At 40.3% G+C, this 22,789-nt stretch overlaps 1 protein-coding gene across 1 annotated transcript in view; it reads left to right on the top strand.

Annotated features, from left to right (window-relative positions):
* LOC128741837 (interference hedgehog-like) overlaps positions 1–22,789 on the top strand; it is a 202,971-nt gene that overhangs the window by 177,209 nt on the left and 2,973 nt on the right. Inside the window, exons 4-8 of the mRNA XM_053837922.1 lie at positions 9,043–9,592; positions 9,657–10,042; positions 10,098–10,924; positions 11,457–12,272; positions 12,330–12,487. Of these exons, the coding sequence (XP_053693897.1) occupies positions 9,056–9,592; positions 9,657–10,042; positions 10,098–10,924; positions 11,457–12,272; positions 12,330–12,487 (2,724 nt within the window). The 5' untranslated portion in view covers positions 9,043–9,055. The remainder of the gene's footprint in view (positions 1–9,042; positions 9,593–9,656; positions 10,043–10,097; positions 10,925–11,456; positions 12,273–12,329; positions 12,488–22,789) is intronic.

The raw sequence follows: 22,789 nt of genomic DNA, 5'->3' as shown, positions 1-22,789 counted from the left end.
ACCATACGAATCACTCAACGATAATCCATGGTTGGTCCAAGTATTCCAAGATCTCCTACCGCCACTTCGAACCATTTGGTGTGCATCGATATTGTCGGCTGATATTTAAGAAACCATCAATTCTAGAACTAGTTCACCAGTCTCGTAATCAATCTCCAGTTATTGCTTAGGGATTCGGAATGCTCGGTATTCCACTAGGGCTGTTATACGATTCCTCATGAGCTCAGAAGTGGAAAGTGGTTTGGTGTTAAGGTTTCCTGGGCTTCTGATCCAAATGGAATAAACGGTCTTGAATTGACAATTCAAAGCAAAGCCATGGGTTTAAACGTCCTTAAGAACTTGACCCTTCTGTATCGACGGACTTCGCAGCCGGTTATTAGAGTATAGGAAAATTATGGGGCTAGTGCAAAGATCCTATTGATTCTATAGCGGCATCGCCCAGTCGAGATTCGAACTAACGACGACTTGCTTGTTAGACCAGCATCGTACCCCAAAGCTAACTGGGCGGACTAATCCCTTCGGCTTCAATCATCAGTGTGAATTGGTTTGTCGTCCAGATTTTTGGTTGTTGTTAGCAGGGAACACAACCTTCATAGATTTAACATTCCGCTCCCAATATCCACCCTTGTGGGGAGCACACGGTGGGTTGAAATCATCGACATAGTGGCTACTGCTGCTCGCGGCAACTGTTCGGCACATTCGGCTCCATTCTTGTGCTTCACAAATTGCGCCGAGCAGGGTGAGCATGTAGCCGAAAATGTGGCCACGTAAATGAAAAATATGTTCACGGTGTGATTCGGTTTGTCTGTCCAGGAAAACAATTGTCTATAGCGATCCTTTCGGTTAATCCGAAGTTTATTTCCATGGTATCTCCACAAACTGTGATCTTTGTTATCCCCAAAAGTATGATTACAGGAAATATTGATTGGATTATACCGGGCAGACATTCGCTGTCTAATCCGCTGCCCCTTGTTGGACCACAACTACAAAAACATCTTTCGTTTTAGTAAATCGGACAAACTCTCAGATTAACTATTTGTTTGAAATCGAACCAATGCAATACAAAATATTTGGATATTGGAGATTTCGATAGCTTTTTTACAACCAAGTCCCTTAAAAAATTAGAATACTTTTGAAATACTTAAATAAAATACTTTAAATAAAATACTTTACAGAAAATGTCTAAAGCTACTTCTACTAAATTTTTAAAGAACCTGAATTTGTGGAGTTCAATATGTATGTTACTTTATATTGAGATATTTCAGGTCGCGTTCATAACTTAACGTCAAAATCATGGAACAACAAATTCCAAATAAACCATATTTTGATTAATTGTGGCTGTTTTTTTATCATCAAACTTTGAATGTGTCCTTGATAAAACATTAAACTGTTTAAGAAAACAGGTTACATTACTTCTGTGTGATTCAGATATCATCCCACACCTGACTCGGAAAGAGTTTTAGCCACCATTATCGTAAGAAATGGAAGTAAATGTAGAAATAAAAATACTCAACGGAATATGCGTTTTCGCGCTTTATATTGAGTATGCGCTTCTTTGGCAGCTTCTGACAATCAATTATGGCTCGTAGGCTATCCTTATTACCACGTGCCAAATCATACGTTAAGGAAGCTTCATCAATCTCAAGCGGTTGACATTTGCTTTAAATATGGTTTTAAAACCAAATTTTTTATTCCCCCGTAGGACTTGTTAAAATCAGTATTGCATTATGTGGCAACCCATCAAATTGCCGATTGCGCCCACCCACCCACTGCTGAAATCATTGTTACCTTCACAACGCGTGTTGGAGTCTAGAAAAAATTTTATTCAACAGCTTGCTTGGATCTAGCGTTACTGTCAGACACAAGGAAACTATATATGGGTCATTCCACGGGAAATTTACAGTTAAAATTTTTTTTCTCTCCGGAACATTTTTTTTACGTTCTTTGTTCAAAAAAATTCGACACGTATTTTTGTATTTCGATGTTACTGTTGGAATTCGCAAGATATGATTTTTTAAAGTATTGTAATTCTGAAAAATTATTATTTTTTAAATGCTGATTGTAAACATAGTTTGTAATATCAAAAAATGACTTTCTACCAGATGTGTTCACTATTCCACAAGCTTTAAAAATTGGTATACCATACCTCCTCTCGATTGTTTTTCAATAGTTAAATAGTGCATTTTTATAAACAATTGCAATTTTTTCAAAGTTGGAACTTTTTTTTCTCGATTTTTTTAATTTTAATATATTTGTTGATCTTTCCTGAAGAAGCATGCAAAATTTGGAAATGGAGAAATGAAAACTCTAGAAGCTATGAATTTTTATATCGAAGCGCGCACGTTAATGCAAACGAGCGGACGAAGGCGCGCGCTTCAACGACACGGTACACGAAATAGCATCAAAGGCGGCCTCGTTATGAAGCTGCCCGTGGGTTAGAACATCGATTGAGCATAACCGCTCGTTTCGCATTAATACATGCATTGAGACATAAAAACTCATAACTTCCAGAGTTTTCATTTCTCCATTTCCAAATTTTGCATGCTTCTTCGAGAAAGATCAACAAATATTTTGAAATAAAAAAAATCGAGAAAAAAAAGTTCCAACTTTGAAAAAATTGCAATTGTTTATAAAAATGCACTATTTAACTATTGAAAAACAATCGAGAGGAGGTATGGTATACCAATTTTTAAAGCTTGTGGAATAGTGAACACATCTGGTAGAAAGTCATTTTTTGATATTACAAACTATGTTTACAATCAGCATTTAAAAAATAATAATTTTTCAGAATTACAATACTTTAAAAAATCATATCTTGCGAATTCCAACAGTAACATCGAAATACAAAAATACGTGTCGATTTTTTTCGAACAAAGAACGTAAAAAAAATGTTCCGAAGAGAAAAAAAATTTTGACTGTAAATTTCCCGTGGAATGACCCATATAGTATATTTCTGCAGGGGGGCTGCCCGCGCAGTGGCCGTAGAGTTCTGAATTGAGAGACAGGTCGTGGCAATTCAGTAACTCGCGAGAACTTGTTATCATTAAACCAGCGACACACGTTTCACGTAATCAGTGAGTGTCGTTGGTTTAATGATGCACGGAGAAAAATGTATGGCAAAAACAACCATATTTTAGGTTGCTTCAACCAGCTTTTCACTTTGAAATTTGCGTAAATATATACTTGGTTACTTTGACAAACCGCGATGCTTGAAATTAACTAAAATATTAGGTTGTTTTTGCTTTAGGAATTAACTTCAATTCAACAAATATTTGCTTGAAATAACCAGAATCTTGGTTGTTTGGTTTTGACAGTCGATATCTTTTAGGTAATATCAATTAAACTTTATAGTTTGATCTAAACAAATTTTAGTTAAAAACAAACTGATTAAATCTTTAAAGGCAAACATTGAAACGTTTGAAACAAACTAATAGTCTTTTGAAATAAACCTAAAATGAACGTTAAATGTAACCAAAAATGTTGTTTGCAACAACCAAGAAATTTATTGAAACAATTTTTGCGGTTTTAAACATACATACGCATTGCCGTTGCAGTTCAAAACCGACAGTCTACCAACGGCATTCGGTTTTATTGTTGTTCTGTATGTCGCAAATTGTGTGCTATATAGCGCATCGCTGTGCGATTACACCTCACCGCTTCCGACTTAATTGCGACACACAGAACAAGAATAAAACCGAATGTCGCAGGTCGATTACTACGGTGTACCTTATAACTGTATTTTCGGAAGACGAGACAATTTCATGAAAATAAAAAGTTATAAATTATCACTAGTTTTAAATTTATGTCAGCCACTGTCGCTGATGACCCAAATCGACTGCTTCGGCTTCCGGTCCACCTTGAAATCATTCGGGTACGTCAGCTTGTACGGGTTCTTCTCAACAGCCAGATTGTTACGATTTCGCCAGATCCCATCAATTAACGCCGCTCTGCTGGACCAAAGAGATAAACTGAAACTGAATTGTCATTTTTGCCACCTCGAAAGTAGACGAATGACCACCCTTGTCTCTGCTTCCGTTCAGTTTAAATGTTTTACCAGGCCAAAGTCTCGCCAGATTGTTTCTTTTTCTAGTACCGGCGCTGGGACTTCGAACGCCGTAAAACTAGACATCGGATGATAAAAAAAAAACATACGATAACCATCAGGATGAACTGGCGAAAGGGAAATCCCAAATATTCCATCCGATCAATGGAAGTTCAAGTCCAAATAGTTCAATTGCTGGTGAAAGGATTTTGAAATTGTATGAATAGTTGCTAATACTCTGGCTATTGAACTCACACAAACTAAAAACGATGATGCCGAAACGCGACGCGTCGGCCACTTAGGCAAAGGCTGACACTGACCATCCTGAATGTTCACCATCAGATTCATATCCAACGAGTCCTGCCTGACTTGATCCGGTAGCAGAACGTACGTCAACAGCACCTTGTCGGTGTGGAGGTCGAAGGTCAAGCACTTTGAGAGTACAAATTTGCTGCAGAATTGTTAGTGTGTCGATAACTCCGGCGTCCAGAACCCACAGCCGATCGCATTTATCGACATCAATTCAGTACAATGAAACCAACTTGCTACAGTCCGGATACCCAGAATACGATTGTGGGGAGTGGTGAAGACGCTCCAGTCCGGATGTGGACTACAAAGAGCGCTGGGATTTTCTATCGATGACGGCATATAGGATAAAGTCGCAGGAACACCAGGATTCCAGCGGTGAGTATTGATGAAGACGCGATCATATCGTTCCATGACGGAATATACATCCATCTGCACGACACCGAAAAGTCCTATGGCAAATCATGTAAGAAAACGTGACAAAACGGATTGAATAATCTTTAATGAATGTTACTTATTTCGGAACCTACCTCCGAGTATTCATACACGACCTAGGACCAACCATATTTCCCACAAGAGGTTTATTGTTTCAGTTTTCCTCTTGTGATGTGACGACGAACAGACCGCGAAAACGCTAGCGACGCGACGACCTACACGGCAAAAAATAATGGCATCACCGCAATTTAAATTTTGGTTGGAATAAACATGTTTATGGTTGAAAATAAATAAACTTTTAGCTTGGGTCAACTGATATTTAATTTGAAACAATGCGAGTTAATCCAGTTGAAATAATGTGTAAAAGTCGTTACTTTCAACTAGATTTGTGGATTTAATGCAAACAAATTTCGATGTTAACGTAATCAAAACTTTAGTTTGGCTGCAATCAAATTTATGGTTGTTTTAAACTAGCCACATTTGTAAACGCAAACTAAGAACAAGTTTGTTTTGAACTATTTTTAAGGTTGGTATTTGCGTAACCATAAATTTAGTTTATTTGTACCAACGGTTTAGGTTAATTCTAACTAATACCTCAATTTGAATCCAGGTAAAATAACTGCATTTTGCAACCTAAATTTTGGTTGAAATAAACAAGATTATGGTTGGAAAAAGAAAACTTTTAGTTTGGATCAACTGATACTTAATTTGAAACAATGTGAATTAATAAAGTTGAAATAATGTGGAAAAGTCATTTCTTTCAAATAGATTAGTGAATTTAATTTAAACAAATTCCTATGTTAACGTAATCAAAAATTTAGTTTGGGCTTCAACCAAATTTATGGTTGTTTTAAACTAGCCACATTTTTCTCCGTGTGCGAGTTTTTCAGTGACATGGCCAGTCTCTCAATTCAGAACTCTAAGTGGCCGGCACTTCCAACGGTGGGTCACCGGCAACACTTGTGGCCTGCGCCCGTCTCTACCTGGATCGTCTATGAAAAGTCATAAAACATTTTTCGCGAAATTACACCAAAAGTTCGTTATGCCAAATGTTTTTTCTGGCAAACTGTCTCTTAAGTTTATGCTGATGTTTCTACGGCAAACGACGTTATGCCAAGCAGAATTATGCCAAATGAATGTATGTTAAACGGGCGGCCCCGGTTCTCATTGTATTATGACGCAGCGATGATTGACTCAAGTGTTCATAGCAAAGCGAAATCTTGTAAAATATGTCCAACGTCCATTATACCTATCGTCCATTATGCCTAAGGGTGTCCCACATCAAATTAAACCACGGAAGAAACGCTGAGTAGAAGTAGTTTAGAGTGTATTGTTTACACTGTATTTTTATCGTTGTCAGTTTTTCGAAAATTGGGAAAAATGGCGACACCCGAAAAGGAACGCCAGGAATTGATTTTGCGCAAGCACCTGGAAAATCCTCAACTATCATTTTATCGAGACATCAGAAAACAACTTGGAATCGTGCACTAAACTGTGAGTCGTGTGATTAAACGTTACTACGAAACTCATCGAACGGAAAGAAAAATGCATTCAGAATGGATGTTCTATTAATGATAAGGATCGCAAACGTGTTGTGAAAGCGTTTAAGCGGAATCCCAATGCTTCGGTCAGGGATGTGGCCAAAAAGTTGAATCTGTCCAAGTCTTTCGTTCAGCGAGCCAAGGAACGGGAGAGACTGCATACGTACAAAGTGCAGAAGACTCCAAATCGTGACGAACGGCAAAATACGGTGCGAAGACCACGGGCCCGGAAACTGTACACACCCAGATGCTGACGAAGCTTCATTGTCGCTTCATGGATGAGACTTACGTCAAGGCGGACTTCCGGGGCTACTGTTCTTCACTGGCCAGCACAAGTTTGATGTCCGGGAGGAAATAATGCGATTGGTTCATGTTGCAAACGAAGTGCGCCGTTCGTGACTACCGGGACTGAAAACGGGCAGATCTGCCTCAAGGAGTGTCTACAGAAGTATCTGCTTGCTCTGTTGAAGCAACACGAGGGCCCTACGATCTTCTGGGCGAATATAGCTTCGTGCCACCATTCAAAGAATGTGTTACGAAGCTAACGAAGCAAATGGACTATTCTTGCATTTTGGGCAGTATGGAATGGATGGGATTTGATTCTTCTGATATTTTGACAACATTCGGAAGTCATTTGAGTTCATTTCACGAGCGACAAATAAGTTTTTATGCTGTTTAATTAGTTTTTGTCATTATTTTTGGGGATAAAAGGGCAAAATGGACATCTTGCCAAGGTCTGCGCAAAATGGAACTAATTACCGTCGGCCGGTGGACCGAGAGAGTGTGGGTCAGAGTCCCACTCAGCAATAGAGCTTCGCAATATGTTTTTAGCCCCACATCGAAGTTTCGCAGTATCATCCAGTCTGCTATTCTTCCTCACCAAACACTCCACCACTTAAAAAAAAAGATTTACGTTAAACCGCGACAGAGTCAAAGACCAACAAAAAACAGAAAAAAATGCTTTCTTGTTTGTTAATGTTGCCTGTCCATGCCAGACGGAAGCGCTTTCCAGTTCCTTGAAGGTGCAGTGCATCGGCAATACCCTTTTCCAAAAGCGGAATGGATGATGCTTCATCTAGGAAAGCAAGCGTCTCGATGATTCGGATGTGTTTCGCAACACATCCATTATCCCCATAGCGTACCATTATTGACCGACACGGCTTCCTACCATGTTTACCGTGACAAATGCGACACAGGTGAAATTTCTTACACGTCGTTTGGTTTATCGCTCGATCGTTACATAATCGCCTACAAAATGACGCAATTCACACTAATTTATCAACGGATTTTGATAAAATCAAACATCAAATGGCGACATTCATTGATCAAACATCATCGACTTGATTAGTGTGGCAATACTTCAACTGGCCGCTCAAAGTCTGTCAAAATTGGTACTCATACATCATCATCCTCCGCAGTTACATCTGGTATTCCACAAGGAAGCCATCTTGGACCGTATTTATCGAAATGGAAGAAAACTTTTCCACGATTGAATTCCACTATTAATCGTGAAAAAGTTTTCTTTAAATTCTTTCTTTTATATTCCAATGTTTTTGCAAATTGATGCTGTACTAACAAAACGGTCCTTAATGCAACTAAGTGCTGTTTTCGTGCCTTTACGTAATCTACCCTGGAACGATCTTCCAAGATATGAATTTTGCTGTAACCTAATCGGCCTTGAACTGCTAAACCTTCGTCATAATGCAACCAAAATTTCCTTTACAGCTGATCTCTGAAGCGCCAAAGTTGACTGCACAGAGTTGCTACAGACGATTGTGAAGAACGTGCTGCTCGAGCCACGAATGCTGATACCTGCTACAGTCCTTCAACATAGATTTGTTTTCTTGCCACTTACACTAATTATTGCCATTTTGAACCATTAAGTAGTATGTGTATCCGCGTGTATGATTTTTAAAAAAGGTCACCTTGAACATTGTCTTGTCAAATACATCAGTACTATTCAATTAAAGTTTACAATACAACAAAGAAATTGACAAATCATGCCGTAATTTAGTATTCACTAAAAAGTACACATGTTTTTGAAACATTTTTATTCAATTCAAAAGATAAAAATATACACCGGTTATTCAGCTCGCCTGGACTGTTTGAGAATCCGACAAAACAGGCCGAGTCGATTCGTTTCGATTAAAATCTCAATACTTACCGTAAAACTGGTTCACTGAGCGTGGACACCTTGCCCTATTGGTAATCAAAGGGTAACTAAGGAAAAAATTTCAGTGATTGCACGAGCACTGACTGACTGATTCGATAGGAATAACCTTCTCTCGATCGAAAAGAGGCTACGGCAAAGGCTCGCGTGTACTTTGGTGACATTGCATTGCATTGGTATGAAATCCAATTTCACGTTGCTTCTTTTGTTTCGTCCTTTGCGCCACCGCGGATACCTCACACCACCGCTGGTTAGTTGACTTATTTATAGGTAACTCGTTTTTTTTTGTTCTGATGATCAACTCCTTCCCCCAAAGGGGAAGGGGAAATCGAAGACGATCGCTGCTCTGCAGTAAATCAAGTGGCATATATTATATTGTAAAACGATCGCAGTAAAAAGGATTTGCGTGTAAGAAATCACATTCACTTGCACATTTGCTCGCGTGCCCTGTGTGTTTCAGTTCATGAACTGGAATTCATGGAATTTTTGTCGGATTGTTTGTTCATTCTAATCATTAATTCTCCACTTTCCCACTCGCTTTCTTGCAGATTATGCTTCAAGATGATCGCAAACGCCCCCAGCATCGATCGTCGTCTACGTGATTTGGCCTCAGTCGAAGGCGTGATGTCGCACCACCAAGTGGAACTTGCCAGCTGCTGGCAGCCGGCAGCCGGGGCAAGTAAACCGAACCGGAGATCCAACTGCCAACGACAACAAAGTCGAATAGCAAGCCACTGTCCGGCTGGCTATTGTTCCTTGCTCATAACGCTAGTGTTAAGTTGGCCTCTGCTGGTGCATGCAATGCCACATTCTTCACATCATTCTTCGCCGCTGTCCGCTGGCGCGTCCTTATCGACGGCGGCAGCGTCTGCATCCGTGAGCGGTGGTTCCTCCTCCTCCTCCTCATCCTCCGCAGCTGGCACTACAAAAAGCCTAGGAGTGTACATGATACGATCGCCGGAATCCACGGTTGCACCGGCCGGTGACGAAGTTCTTTTCGAATGCGAACTGAACCTGATTCCCGAACGGCTGGAGTGGCGGTTTCGCAACCAATACAGTCAGGGTAGCCGAGAGGACTACACTTATCTAGATAAGAATGTAAGTTTAACTTTTTGTCTGTGCCTGACTTGGTTCTAATTTATGTATGCTTTTTATCCGCCAGAATCACAACGTGACAACGGTCGAGGGAAACTCGAAATTGCACGTCTACGTCAATGTGAAGACAATCGGCGAGTACCAGTGCGTAGCGTGGTTCGGAGCATCGGCAATTGCTTCACTGCCCGCCCGGCTAACGCTGGCATCGATTAGTCTGGATTCCAATAGTATTACTAGCGGTAGTGCTAGCTATCCGACCAGCTACGGACCGTTGCGCGGTAGCACTAGTATTAGCGACGTCCACAGCGGTCGAACCGATCGTGTTCCGACCATGATGAGACGGGTATTGTCGCCGATCCAGCAGCAACATTTGAAAATCTCACCAGGAAATAGTATTATCATCAAGTGCGGGGACGTACTCTCGAATCCTCCAGCAGTTTGGAGTTACTATAAGTAAGTTTATTGTTTCACAGCTTGAGCCCTCTACTTAATTTTTGTCCTTCCACAGAGACGAGGTAGCGATCTCCGCCAGTACGCCGCAACTGCCAAACGGAGGACTGATCCTGTCGCAGCTCACGCCTCAAGACTCGGGAACCTACCGGTGTTCAGCCGTAAACTCTATAACCGGCAACGAGATCAAACTGCCCCAGAAAACCACAATCCTGGTAGAATACACCCCTCGATCGTCCCCGAGGGCGATCTACAAGCCACAGAACGTGTCCACCACGCCCGGTTCCACGGTGCTGCTCGAGTGTACCGGAGTGGCAAACCCAATCCCTCAACCATCCTGGAGCCGTCGAGATGCTTTTCCCATCAGTGATCGCTCGCAGGTACTTCCCTACGGACTACAGATCAGCAACGTTGTTCCAGAAGATCAAGGAGAATACCTGTGCCGGTTGGACAACGGTGTCGAACCAGCTCTGTTGCACACAATCAAACTAACCGTTCTGGAAGCCCCAAAAATCATCGAACCACCACGGCCGACTTTAACGAACGAAAGCGAAAGTCTGGAGCTGGAATGCGTCGCCCGCGGTTCGCCAACGCCGGAAATCTACTGGATGATCAACGGTGATCCCACCAAGTGGGATCGACTGATAAAGGCGAACGGCTCTAAGCTGTTCATAAAATCGGTGGAGAAAAAACACGCCGGAATTGTGCAGTGCTTTGCCCGCAACGAGGTTGGCGAGGTTAGCGAGAGCAATCTGCTGCAGGTGAACCCCAAACAGATACCCGGCGGCGCCGGAGCACCCCCGCTCGGTTCGGTCCCGTCCGGGTCGAAGTTTGGCAACGAGCACGGTGGCAAACGGCAGAAGGGCGGAAAGAAACACAAACACCGTAAGTAAAGCACCGAAAGGATTGGTTTATTTTTGTCGGTTGGTCTAATTACACACTCAATTTGCGCGCAGATTGAGGTTAGGTCGGTGGGAAACTTCTCCCGACGTGGAGGTCCTCGCTCCAGTCCACTCCAAAGAATTTCAGCTGCCGAGCGGCAGTTCCTGGCGAGGGAAAGTTCAAATGAACCTTCCCTTGCCGGTTGCCGGTCAAAATCATTGCGAATCAACTTGAATTTATGCTCCGGAAATGCCGAACAGATTTCGGCGAATATTTTTTCCGCCATCTCCATGTAGATCGGACAGTCCAGACTGTGCTCAACGCTGATGACGGCCAGTTCCGGGTTGAAGTGTTTGTCGTCACAAAAGATCAGATTCTTACCAACCGGAGTTTTCTTACGTTTTTTCGATTTACCAGCCTTTTTCGATTTTTTTGACTTTTTTCCCTTTTTCGGTGGCATTTTTCTGCGACTGTCATCTAGCACTCTTGTTCAAACAGCCTACTAAGTTGATAGTGTTTTGTCTCGTTTCAACAGTGATTATGATTCCTCCTTCTCGACCGAACATCACACGACTGTCGGACGAATCGGTTATGGTGCGCTGGTCGGTTCCGTCCAGCGACGGGCTGCCGATTCAGTTCTTCAAAGTCCAGTACCGTATGCTGGGTGACCCATCGAAAAACATCGCCCGAACGCAGTGGATGACGGAAAACGAAGACATTCCGCCGTACACTCGATCGTATGAGGTGAACAATCTAAAGTCCGACCACTTCTACCGCTTCCGGATCGTGGCGGTGTACTCCAACAACGACAACAAGGAAGGTGCCGCATCCGGAAAGTTCCATCTGCAGCGTGGTTCCCAGCTGGGGCTCACCAAAAACCATTTGCTAGCGCCAACGTTGACCCGAATCGAACCCGTTTCGCAGCACGGTATCGTTCTGCACTGGCAGTTCCCGCAGCATCTGCCCCATCCGATCGACGGCTTCTACGCGTACTATCGGCCCGCTACGACGGCGGGCGAGTACTCGAAAGCCACGGTGGATACTCCGACCGCGCGGCACTTCAAAATCGACCATCTCGAACCGGGAACGGCCTACGAGTTCAAGCTGCAATCGTTCACGGCGGCAGCGGCGTCCGATTTCAGTGCGATCCTAACCGGCAAAACACTGAAACCGCCAACCCCGCCACCCATCGTCCCGTCCGTGGTTGCGGCTTCCGAGGCGGATAACGGCACGGGAGAGGTGCCCAACTACATCTACATGGGAGTCGGTGGATTCGTCGTGGTTCTTGGCGGAATCATTATACTCTGTTGTTGCTGCGTGGCGTGTAAAAAGAAACGCAGTCCCGGTGGAGGTTAGTCCATTTCAGCGTTCTAAAAGAACGCTTTAAACTTTTTTTTTTAATTTTCAGACGAATCCGACGCCAAATCCCACATCCAGGTGGAACAAAATGGCTTCCCGGGCTCGGTAAGCAACGGCGGTCCCCGTTCGCATCATCACAAAAGCCGAAACGGCATCAGTGCCCGGATGAACATAACCCCAAACCCGCTGGCGCAGGATGGCGATAAGGTAGGCTGGCCCTCTTAGCTACCAAATTGTTAGAGTGCTTGCTTGCTGCACCAAAAAAAACAAGAAGCAGATCTAGGCTTAAGCCAAACTCGACTAACCCTTTTTTGACTTTTACTTTAATTTGATCGTTTTTGGAATTCCCTGTGTTCAGATGCCTCTATGCTAAACCAAAAAAAAAAAACAAAAAACAAAAGCGTTGGTTGAACTATGGGTTCACGAAAGCGGTCCAATTGCGGCCGAAGCAAGTTTTTTCGAACAAAAAAAAAAGCAATTAGATGTAACACACAACAGTATTTGAAGTTAACGCGTTAACGTTTGTTAAGGAAAGTAGCCTTTTGCTCGCCCGTTAAATCGTTTCCTGTTGTTACTAATAAAAAAACACACACAGCTAGCTGACTATAATAGTTGAAACTAACTAACACAACCACCCCGCCCCCCGCCCCGGTAGGGTTCCGATTGATCCACCAAACCCACTCCGGGGACAAGCGATTGTGGATGTCTTTTGTTTAGTTTTTATCGCACACACAGCGTACCTATCATCAACGTTGGAATGGAAGAATCAATTTTAGATTTTATCGGTTTATTTAGAACAGTGATAAAACAGTTTTAGGAATATTTCCTGTTCTTGTATTGACCAGCCATATTTTACCAGTCATAGTTTTTTAAAAGAGTTAAGGTGGAGGTGGAGTTTCTCCACCTGCTTGTTAGCCCTAATCGATTTCTCCATGAGAACATCTTATCGCCCTACTTTAACTAATGTCACATTAGACGCCACCGCGTCTGAGTGCCTCGATCGCTCTCTTTTAACATAAACTCGTTCAATATGCGACCCACATGTGGTAGTAAGTAAATTGATGAGCAAAGCTAGATTGAATGGAGCATATCGCTCACACTCTCTTCACTAAAGCTGCGCGCTCTCGCTGGAGCTACGAGGCCAGCCCACTAAATGCCTAAGCAGAGCACGCGGAAGAGACAGTTTGAATAAGCTGCCTTTAATTGTGTTTTATTTAGCTACACTTGCGTTCTTGGCAAATGGAGCCGCGGGTTCTGGAAAATATTTTGTATTTTTTTGCCTGAGACGGCTAGTCTTCCGGACCCAAGCGAGATTTCAACGTTGGGTTGAGTAGTGGGCCGAGTCGCTACACTATTACTCGTTTTTTTTTCTTTTGCCTTTTCTTTTCTTTTTCATTCGTTTTTTCTCTGCCTTTTTCCGTTTCCTTTTTATTTACCTCCTTCTCCTTTGCGTTCTCCACCTTCCCTTTCATATTTCTTTCTTCTATTTCCTATTTATATCGTCATCTCGTTCTATTTAATAATCCTTTCTTTTTTATTTTCTTCTCCTTTTTCTGTTACTTTTCATTTCCTTTCCCCCTTTATTTCCCTTGTTCTCCTCTGTTTTATTTTTTCCACTTCCTAATATCTAGCGTTCCTGTTCCAATTGGCTCTTCACATTCCACTTTTTAATTCTTTTTCATTTACCTATCATTTTTCCTTTTGGTTTTCCGCTTTCCTTCACTTTTCATTTTTTCTCTTTTGTTTCCCTTTTTTCTCATTCTCCTATTTTCGCTTCCGTCTTTTCTTTCTACTTCTATTTCTATTTTCTACTTCTGTAGTCATATTTTCCCGTTCTAATTGTCTTTTCACCATTTTTCGTTTAAATTCACTTTCTGTTTTCCCTTTTCGTCACGAATGCAACCTCAAGTGTAAAGTGTCGCCAATAAAAAGCAACAACAACAATCTTTTCCCTGTTCGTTTATTCTTTTTCTATTTTCTTTTTGAATCCCTTTCCTTTATACTTTCATCTCCTTTTTCTGTTTTCTTTTTTTCTCTTTCTTTTTTCGTTTTCCTTTTTCCTTTTTGATTTGCTTTTCCTTTTGCTTTTCCTGTCCATTTATGTGTGCTTATTCTTTTTTTAGTAGAGTTAGTAGGATAGTTGCACTTCGTCAATCGTAATTGTCCTATATTCTAATAACTGGCTTTTCTTTTCCTTGTTTTGTTCTTCTCCTTTTCCTTATCTTCATCCACTTCCAATTTCTTCTCTTTCTTGCTCGAATTGGTTTTTTACATTCCTATTTTTAATTTATTCATTCCTTTTTCTAATATTTTGATCTTTTTTTCTTCATCTTTTCATTTTATTATTCCACATATGTTTCCTTATTTTACCTTTTCCTTTTCTTTTTCATATTTTCACTACATTTTTCTTTTCTTTATTCGTTTCCTGTTTTTCTTCTGTTCCTTTAAGAACTTTTCTTTCCTTACTCCTATTTTTACTTTTCTTTTTATTGTTCTTCTTCAGACCTTGTCTTTTTCCACAACCATTTTCATTTTTTTCCTATTCTAATTGACTTTTCATGTTTTTCGTTAAAATTCTCTTTCTCGTTTTCTTTTGCTTTTACTTTTGCTTTTACTTTTGCTCTGCTCCTTTTTTCCATGTTCATTGTTTTTTAAGTCCGGGAATTTAGACTTGTCACTTGAGAATTGCCCTGAGAATTGTCCTTGGGACTTAGACTTGGCATTTGAGACTTGGGATTTGAGACTTGGGATTTGGGTCTTGGGACTGGGGAATTGAGACTTGAGACATGCCACTTGGCACTTATGACTTGAGCCTTGCTACTTGAGACTTGGGATTTGGAACTTAGAACATAGGACTTGGGACTTGAGACTTGAGAATCTCGGCTGGTAGAGGTTGTTAGAGTCAACAGGATCGTAGCAACTGGCCCTAGAAATGTCCTGTACTTTAACAGGCGACTGCGAAGTCTGTCGTACAAAAACAGAAGGTCAAGTTTCGATAATAGAATGTAGCACCTAGGCTTTGCTTTGCTTTGACTTGAGACTTGAGACTTGAGAATTGAGACTTGGGACTTGGGACTTGTGATATGAGACTTGCCGCTTGAGACTTGGGACTTGGGAATTGAGACTAGAGTCTTAGGGCTTGGGACTTGAGACATGTAACTTGGGACTTGAGACTTGGCACTTAAGATTTGCTACGTGAGACTTAGGACTTGGGAAATGGGACATGAGACTTGGGACTTGGCACTTGGTACTTGGGACTTTAGACATGGAATTTGATCCTTAAGACCTGGGACTTGAGACTTAAGACTTGAGACTTGCCACTTGAGACTTGGGATTTAGAACTTGGAACATAGAACTTGCGACTTGGGATTTGGGATTTTGGATTTGAGACTTACCACTTGAGACTTGGGACTGGGGAATTGAGACTTGAGTCTTAGGACTTGGGACTTGAGACTTGTGATTGCGACTTGAGACTTGCCACTTGGCACTTAAGACTTAAGACTTGCCACTTGAGACTTGGAACTTGGCACTTGGTACTTGGGACTTTAGGCATGGAATTTGGTCCTTGAGACTTGAGACTTGGGACTTAAGACTTTTTCTGTCTCATTTTTTGTCACTTTACGTCCGTTCCGTTCTTCCTCTAACATTTCAGTTCCTGTTTTTCCCCTCATCTGTCACGTTCTGTTTTTCATTTTCGTTTAATCCTTTCTGTCTTCCGTTTTCACTTTTATGCTATATTTTTTTCTTTTTCAGTCCCGTTTTTCCACTTTTTCCGTTTCATACTCCGTTCATTTCAAGCTTTCTCCTTTTCTATTCCTTCTTTTCTATATCGTTTTTCCCTTTTTTTGTCCCGTTTACCCTAAATTTCTTCTTTGTTTCCTTTATGGTTTTTCCCCTTTTATCCCTTCCGTGCTGTTCTGTTGTGCTCCTCGTTTTTCGCTTCAGATAAACGGAACAGAGAAAAATCAAAACTCAATAAAAGAGCGTGAACGGGTCACTACAGAGAAGAAAAAAGGAACAAAGGAAAATGAAACAGTGGGCAGAAAAAAGAAAAAAGAAGATGGAAAATTAGAAGAAACATTTAAAAACAAAACTGAAAAAATGCAACAGGAAACACGGGATAAGAAAGAAAGGAAAACGAGAGAAAAAGAGGACAAATGAAAGGTAAGTGAGAGCCAAAGGAAAAGAAGAGGAGAAAATATGGGATATAAATGGAAATAAAAAGCTAAAAAAGTGAGGTAAATGAAAACGGGAGAGAAAAAAGGGGAAAATGAGGCAAAAATAAGAATACTGAACAGAAACAGATGAAAAATGGAAGAGAATAGGAAAATAATGGGAGCAAAGAAGAAAAAACGTAAAGAAAAACTGGATAAACTGGAAAGAAAGGAGAAAAAGAAAACGAGAAATCACAGGAACAGAAAAATGGAGAAAAACGCGACATAAAAAGAAAAAAGTGGAGAGATAAATATAAAACCGGAAGACAAAAGGGATAAAACGGAAAACACAAAAAGAAAGTGACAGAAAAAAAGAAAAAGCAGGATAAACTACAAAGAAAAACGAAACAGACTAAAACGAAAAACGGGATATAAAAGGAGTTAAAAAGCGAACGAAACGACAATTGGCACTTTAAAAAAGAAAAACATCAAAACTGAGCAGAAAATGACAAAAACGAAACCGGAAAATACAAAAAAACAGGTCCGAAAACGAGAAAAAATGGAAGAAAAAAGACAGAGAAAAGTCAGGACTCAGCAAAAGGGCGAAAAGCGGGATAGGAAAAGATAAACAGGAAACAGTGCGCAGAAAAAAGGAAAAACGAAAGAGAAAATGAGAGAAAACGTGACAGGGAGGGAATACGAAACATAAAACAGGAAAGTTCAAAAGAGAAATGAAGAAGCGAGACCAAAAAGAAACCCGATAGTAGAAGCGAGTAAAACGGGAAAAAGAGGTTAAATGGGATATAATAGAAAAAAGATGAGATAAACAGCGGCAAAATGAGATAGAATAAGAAGAAAAGAAGAACAAGAAAAAAGGACTAACAGAAAAGATAAAACAGCAGAGTAAAAGACGAAAACGGTAGATAAAAAAGAAAAACCGGAGAGGGAATGGAAAAAAGGGAGCCGAAAACAGAATAAACGTAACTTGTTTGATGAAACGATGTATAAAAAAAGGAGCAGGCGATGACGAAAAATGAAAAGCAAAGGAGGTAGAATGTTAGAAAAATACGAAAACTGGAAAACAAGTAAAAATGGGAAGATAAAAAACGGACAGGAAAGAATAAAACAAAAAAGAGGAAAAATGGAAGAAAAACAGCAAAAAAAACAAGAAAACAGCACAAAAAAGAAGAAAAAAGAAGAAAAAACGAGACAAAAAGTGGAAATACGAGATCTTATGGTGAAATGTGAGAGAAAAAGATGAAACCTTCGTGTTCATGTCCAGTTTGAATTGGCTTCAAGTTCAAATTAGTCCAAATTCAAGTCTTATTTAACTACAAAATTAAACTCTGATTTCAAGCTCAATTTCAAGTACGATTTTAATTCCAATTTCAGTAAAATTACAACTTTGATTACAAATCTAATTCCAATTCTATTTCAATTCCAATCTATACCTATAAAAATGTATTTCTGTCTGTCTGTTTGTCTGTCTGTCTGTCTGCCTGTCTATCCGTATGTTTATGTAGGGGGTATTTTCATGTAGGGGTTTTTGGAGCCAGGGAAGGTTTTCAACTGATTTCAAACGAATTGCAATTGGTTTTCCGATATTTTATTGCGATTTTGCCAACATTATCATTTTAAGGGTTGGTGAAAAAAACTAAATTGTCACGTGGGATTAGAAATGCGGTATGATTCAGGAATATCTTGGTTTATCAAAAAGAAAGCTCTTTTTTATATTTTACTTTTTTTCCTTTTTGCGCTATTTTTTCACTCCTATTTTTATATTCTTCCTTCTTTCTTGCTGCTTGTTCCTTTCGACTTAGGGGTTGAGATTTGCGACTTGAGACTTGCCGCTTGTGTCTTGGTACTTGAGACTTGGGCTTGGTTTTGAGACTTTCGACTTAAAACTTGCCACTTGCGACTTGAGACTTGCCAGCTGAGTCTTGTCAATTAGGATTTGAGGCTTAGGGCATGGGATTTTAGACTTGCCACTTGACTCTTAGGACTTGGGACTTGAGACTTGGGACTTGGGATTTGGATCTTGGGACTTGGGAAATAGGAAATGGGGCTTGGGACTTGAGACTTAGGATTTAGGATTTTGGACTTGAAACTTGAGACACGAGACTGGAGATTTGAAATTTGAGACTTGAGACATGAGACTTGAGACCTGGGACTTGGGGCTTGAGATTTGAGACTTGAGACTTGAGACTTGGGACTTCGGATTTGGGACTTGAGGCTTGGGGCTTGGGACTTTAGACTTGCCACTTGACACTTGGGACTTGAGACTTGGGACTTGAGACTTGGGACTTGGGAAATGGGGCTTGAGATTTGAGACTTGAGACTTGAGACTTGAGACTTGAAACTTGATACTTGGGACTTGGGACTTGGGATTTAGGACTTGAGACTTGAGACCAGGGACTTGGGGCTTGAGACTTGAGACTTGGGATTTGGGATTTGGGACTTGGGATTTAGGACTTGGGACTTGAGATTTGAGACTAGGGGCTTGAGACTTGAGGCCTGGGTCTTGGGGCTTGAGATTTGAGACCTGGGACTTAGGACTTGAAACCTGAGACTTGGAACTTGAAATATGAGAAATGGGACGTGAGACTTGGGACTTCGCATTTGGGACTTGGCTTGGGGCTTGGGACTTGAGATTTAGGATTTAGGATTTAGGACTTGGGGCTTGGGATTTGGGACTTGAGACTTGGGATTGAGGACATAGACTTGAGATTTGAGACCTGGGACTTGAGGCTTGAAACTTGAGACTTGGGACATGGAATATGAGAAACGGGATTTTGGATTTGGGACTTGAGGTTTAGGGTTTGGGACTTGAGACACGCCATTTGACACTTGGGACTTGAGACTTTGTAAATGGGACTTGAGACTTGGGACTTGGGACTTGAGACTTGAGACTTGAGACTTGAGACTTGAGACTTGAGACTTGAAACTTGATACTTGGGACTTGGGATTTAGGATTTGAGACTTGGGATTGAGGACATAAAGCTGGAGATTTGAGACTTGGTACTTGGGATTTGGGACTTGAGATTTAGAACTTGGGGCTTGAGACATAAAACTGGAGTCTTGAGACATGAGATTTGAGACTTGGGATTTCGGATTTGGAACTTTGGACTTGGAACTTGGTACTTGGGACTTGGGACATGGGACTAAGGACATTTTACTTTTGACTTTTGACTATCGACTTTCGTTTTTTTATTTTTAACATTATACATTTTACTTTTCCCTTTACACCTTTATTTGTGTATTTTGAACTTGTACGTGTACTTTTACTTTTATTTTACACCTTGAGTTTCTCGTTGTTTTCGTACTTCTAAAGAATTTCCCATTTTAATAAACAAAAATATAGTTCTGTATTAGAATTGCATATTGTTAGGAATAATAGCGTCACGTAGCTAAGCTTTCTACATCAATAAAGCGACGGTGTCTTCGTGTTGCTTCAAAAATTGAGATTGTTTCACTTTCTGGCTGGTTATTTCTGTTTTTCTGTCTCATTTTTGTCACTTTACGTCTGTTTCGTTGTTCCTCTTTTTATTTCCTGTTTTTCTCCTTCTTTGTTACGTTTTGTTTTTCTTTCTCTTTTAATCCTTTTTTGTTCTTCGTTTTCATTTTTTTATTTTTTCCTATTTCCCCAGAGGGAAACCTCTGTCTCATTTTTCCTTTTTTTCTGTTCTTATTTTTCCATTCTCATGCTGCTTTCTGCTTTTCTGTTCCTTCATTTCTATCTCGTTTTTCCACTTTTTCCCATTTATCCTCATTTTCTTTAACGTTTATCCATCTTTTCTCTTTCGTTCTGTTTGTTCTTCCCGCTTCGGAAAAACGAAACAGAGGAAAACCAGAACTCAAGAAAAGGGTGAAAGTGAGACACTACAGACACCACAGAGAAACACCGGACAAGTAAAAAGGCAAAAGAACAGGGAAAATGAGAGAAAACATCGAAAAACTGAACCGAAAATGGAACAATGATACAGAAAAATTGAAAAATGGAATAACGGAAGGAAAGTGAAAACAAAAAGAAGAGAAGAGCAGAAAATATGTGAGTATGAAAATTGACAAACGAGAACAGAAAAAAACGGGACAGAAAAAAAATTGAGAAAAAATGAAATCGAAAAATAAAAAGGCAAAAACGGAAACGTAAAACAGAACCTGATAAAAAAGGAGGAAAATTAGGATATAACAAACCTGTAACTTGCTTTGACTTTCGAACTTTGACCTTCGACTTTCGATCTTTCAAGTTTCGACCTTTGACTTTCGAACTTCGACGTTCAACTTCCGACTTTCGACCTTCGACTTTAGACTTTCGACCATCGACTTTCGACCTTCGGTTTTCGAGATTGCATTTCACCAGTCTCCGTTCGACTTCCGACCTTTGACGTTCGACGTTCAAACGTTCGACCTTCGCTTTTCAACTGTATTATTGACAATTATTGACTTTCGATTTTCGATTTTCAACTTTCGAACTTGGAGCTTGGACCTTTGACTTTCGACCTTAGATCTTTAACTTTCGAGCTTTGTCTATTGACTTTTGACATTCGAAGTTCGAAGTTACAGACGAAATCGACAAATGAGATGCAAAGGGAAAAAACGAGGACGAAGAAGAACTGAAATAAGGAAAAATAGGCCTGAAAAGGATTTTCTCCTCCAGTAAACAGATGAAAAACGGAACAGAGGAAAATCAGGACTAAGAAAATGGACGAAAAACGGGACGGTAAACAGAAAAGATAAGGAACAAGGAGGTGAAAAAGAGGGAAAACGAGGCATGAAAGAAAATTCAAGAAGAAAAAGAGAAAGAACAAGAAGCAAAAGAGGAAACACCAGACAGAAGGATTACTTTTCTTTTCTCTTGAGTCCATGTTCGGAACAAAGAAATTCCGTTTTCTTCCGTCTCACTTTCTGGCCCATTGTTTCTCCTTTTCTGTCTCATTTTTTGTCATTTTCTGTCCGACTTTCAGTTTCACGTCTGTTCCGTTCTTCCTCTTATTAATTCCTGCTTTTTCTCCTCTTCAGTCACGTTTCCATTTTTGCTTTCTCGTTTAATCCGTTTTTGACTTTTCGTTTTTTCTGACCCATTGTTTCTTTTTCGGTTCCGGTTTTCCTCCTTTTCTGTTCATATTTTTGCATTTTTATTCGCCGTTCATTTCATGGCTGTAGACCAACCTCGTGTCCATGCATTGGACAAAAGGTAGGAGTCACAACCGACGACTTGCTAAGCAGCGTAACTATTAATAACCCCCCCCCCCCGGCCCATTCCTTTCTGCTCTTTCTCCTTCACTCTAAAATTTCATTGCTTTTCTGCCGTCCCTTCGTCAATTGTAAAGAACTGCCGTTCCAAAAAATATTAGTTCATTCCGTGCTTTTTGCCCCGTTTAGCCTCATTTTCTTTCTCGTTTTATTTACACATACAATGAGAATAAACTAGACAGGAAAGGAGAAAAAACGGGACAAAAAAATAAGACAAAAGGTAAAAAAGAAAACAAGAAATCACAAGAACAGAGAAATAGAGAAAAGAGAATAGCAAAAAAATGAAACATTGATTGAGAGAAAAAAATTTAAACGGAAGACAAAAGGGATAGAACGGATAAGAAAAACCGAATGTGGAAGGAAAAGCAGAATAAAATAAGAGGAAAAACGGAACAAACCAAAAGCAAAAAACAGGATAGAAAAGGAGTTGCAAAGCGAGAAAAACGAAAATGACAAAAAACGAGACTGGAAAATAGAAAAAACGGGCCCGAAAACGAGAAAAAACGAAAGAAACCGGACAGAGAAAAACTCAGAGGACTCAGCAAAGTGGTGAAAAAACGAGAAAGGAAATGAGAAACAGGCAACTGCGGGTAGAGAAAAGAAAAAATGGAATAAACAACGGGAAAATGAAACAGATTAGAAGAAAAAAGACTAAAGATAAAGGTAAAACAGAAGAGTAAAAGACGAAAATGGGAGATAACAAAGGAAAACCGAAGAGGAACGGGAAAAAAGGGAGCCAAAAACCGAATAAACGTAACAGACAAGACGAAAAAACGGAGCATAAGAAGAAGCAAAAACGGAGCAGGCGACGAAGAAAAATGAAAAGGAGGTAAAGAGTTAGAAAAATACGAAAACTACAGACGAAAAATAAGGAAAAAAAGTAGATAAAAGATGGAAAACGGGGAAGAACATAACAAAAAACGAGTGAAAAATGTGGATAAACATAACTGAAAATAATAAAAATTCAACAAGAAACGAAGTAAAACGGAACAATGAAACAGAATAACACGGAACGGATAAAAGACAATTGAGAAAAAAGAACGAAAACCAAGAAAACGGCACAGAAAAGGAGAAAAAACGGTACAAAAAACAGGAAAACAAG

Source organism: Sabethes cyaneus, chromosome 3 (genome assembly GCF_943734655.1).
Source record: "Sabethes cyaneus chromosome 3, idSabCyanKW18_F2, whole genome shotgun sequence".
NCBI classification, from domain to species: domain Eukaryota; kingdom Metazoa; phylum Arthropoda; class Insecta; order Diptera; family Culicidae; genus Sabethes; species Sabethes cyaneus.
This window is presented reverse-complemented; position numbering and strand designations above follow the sequence as displayed.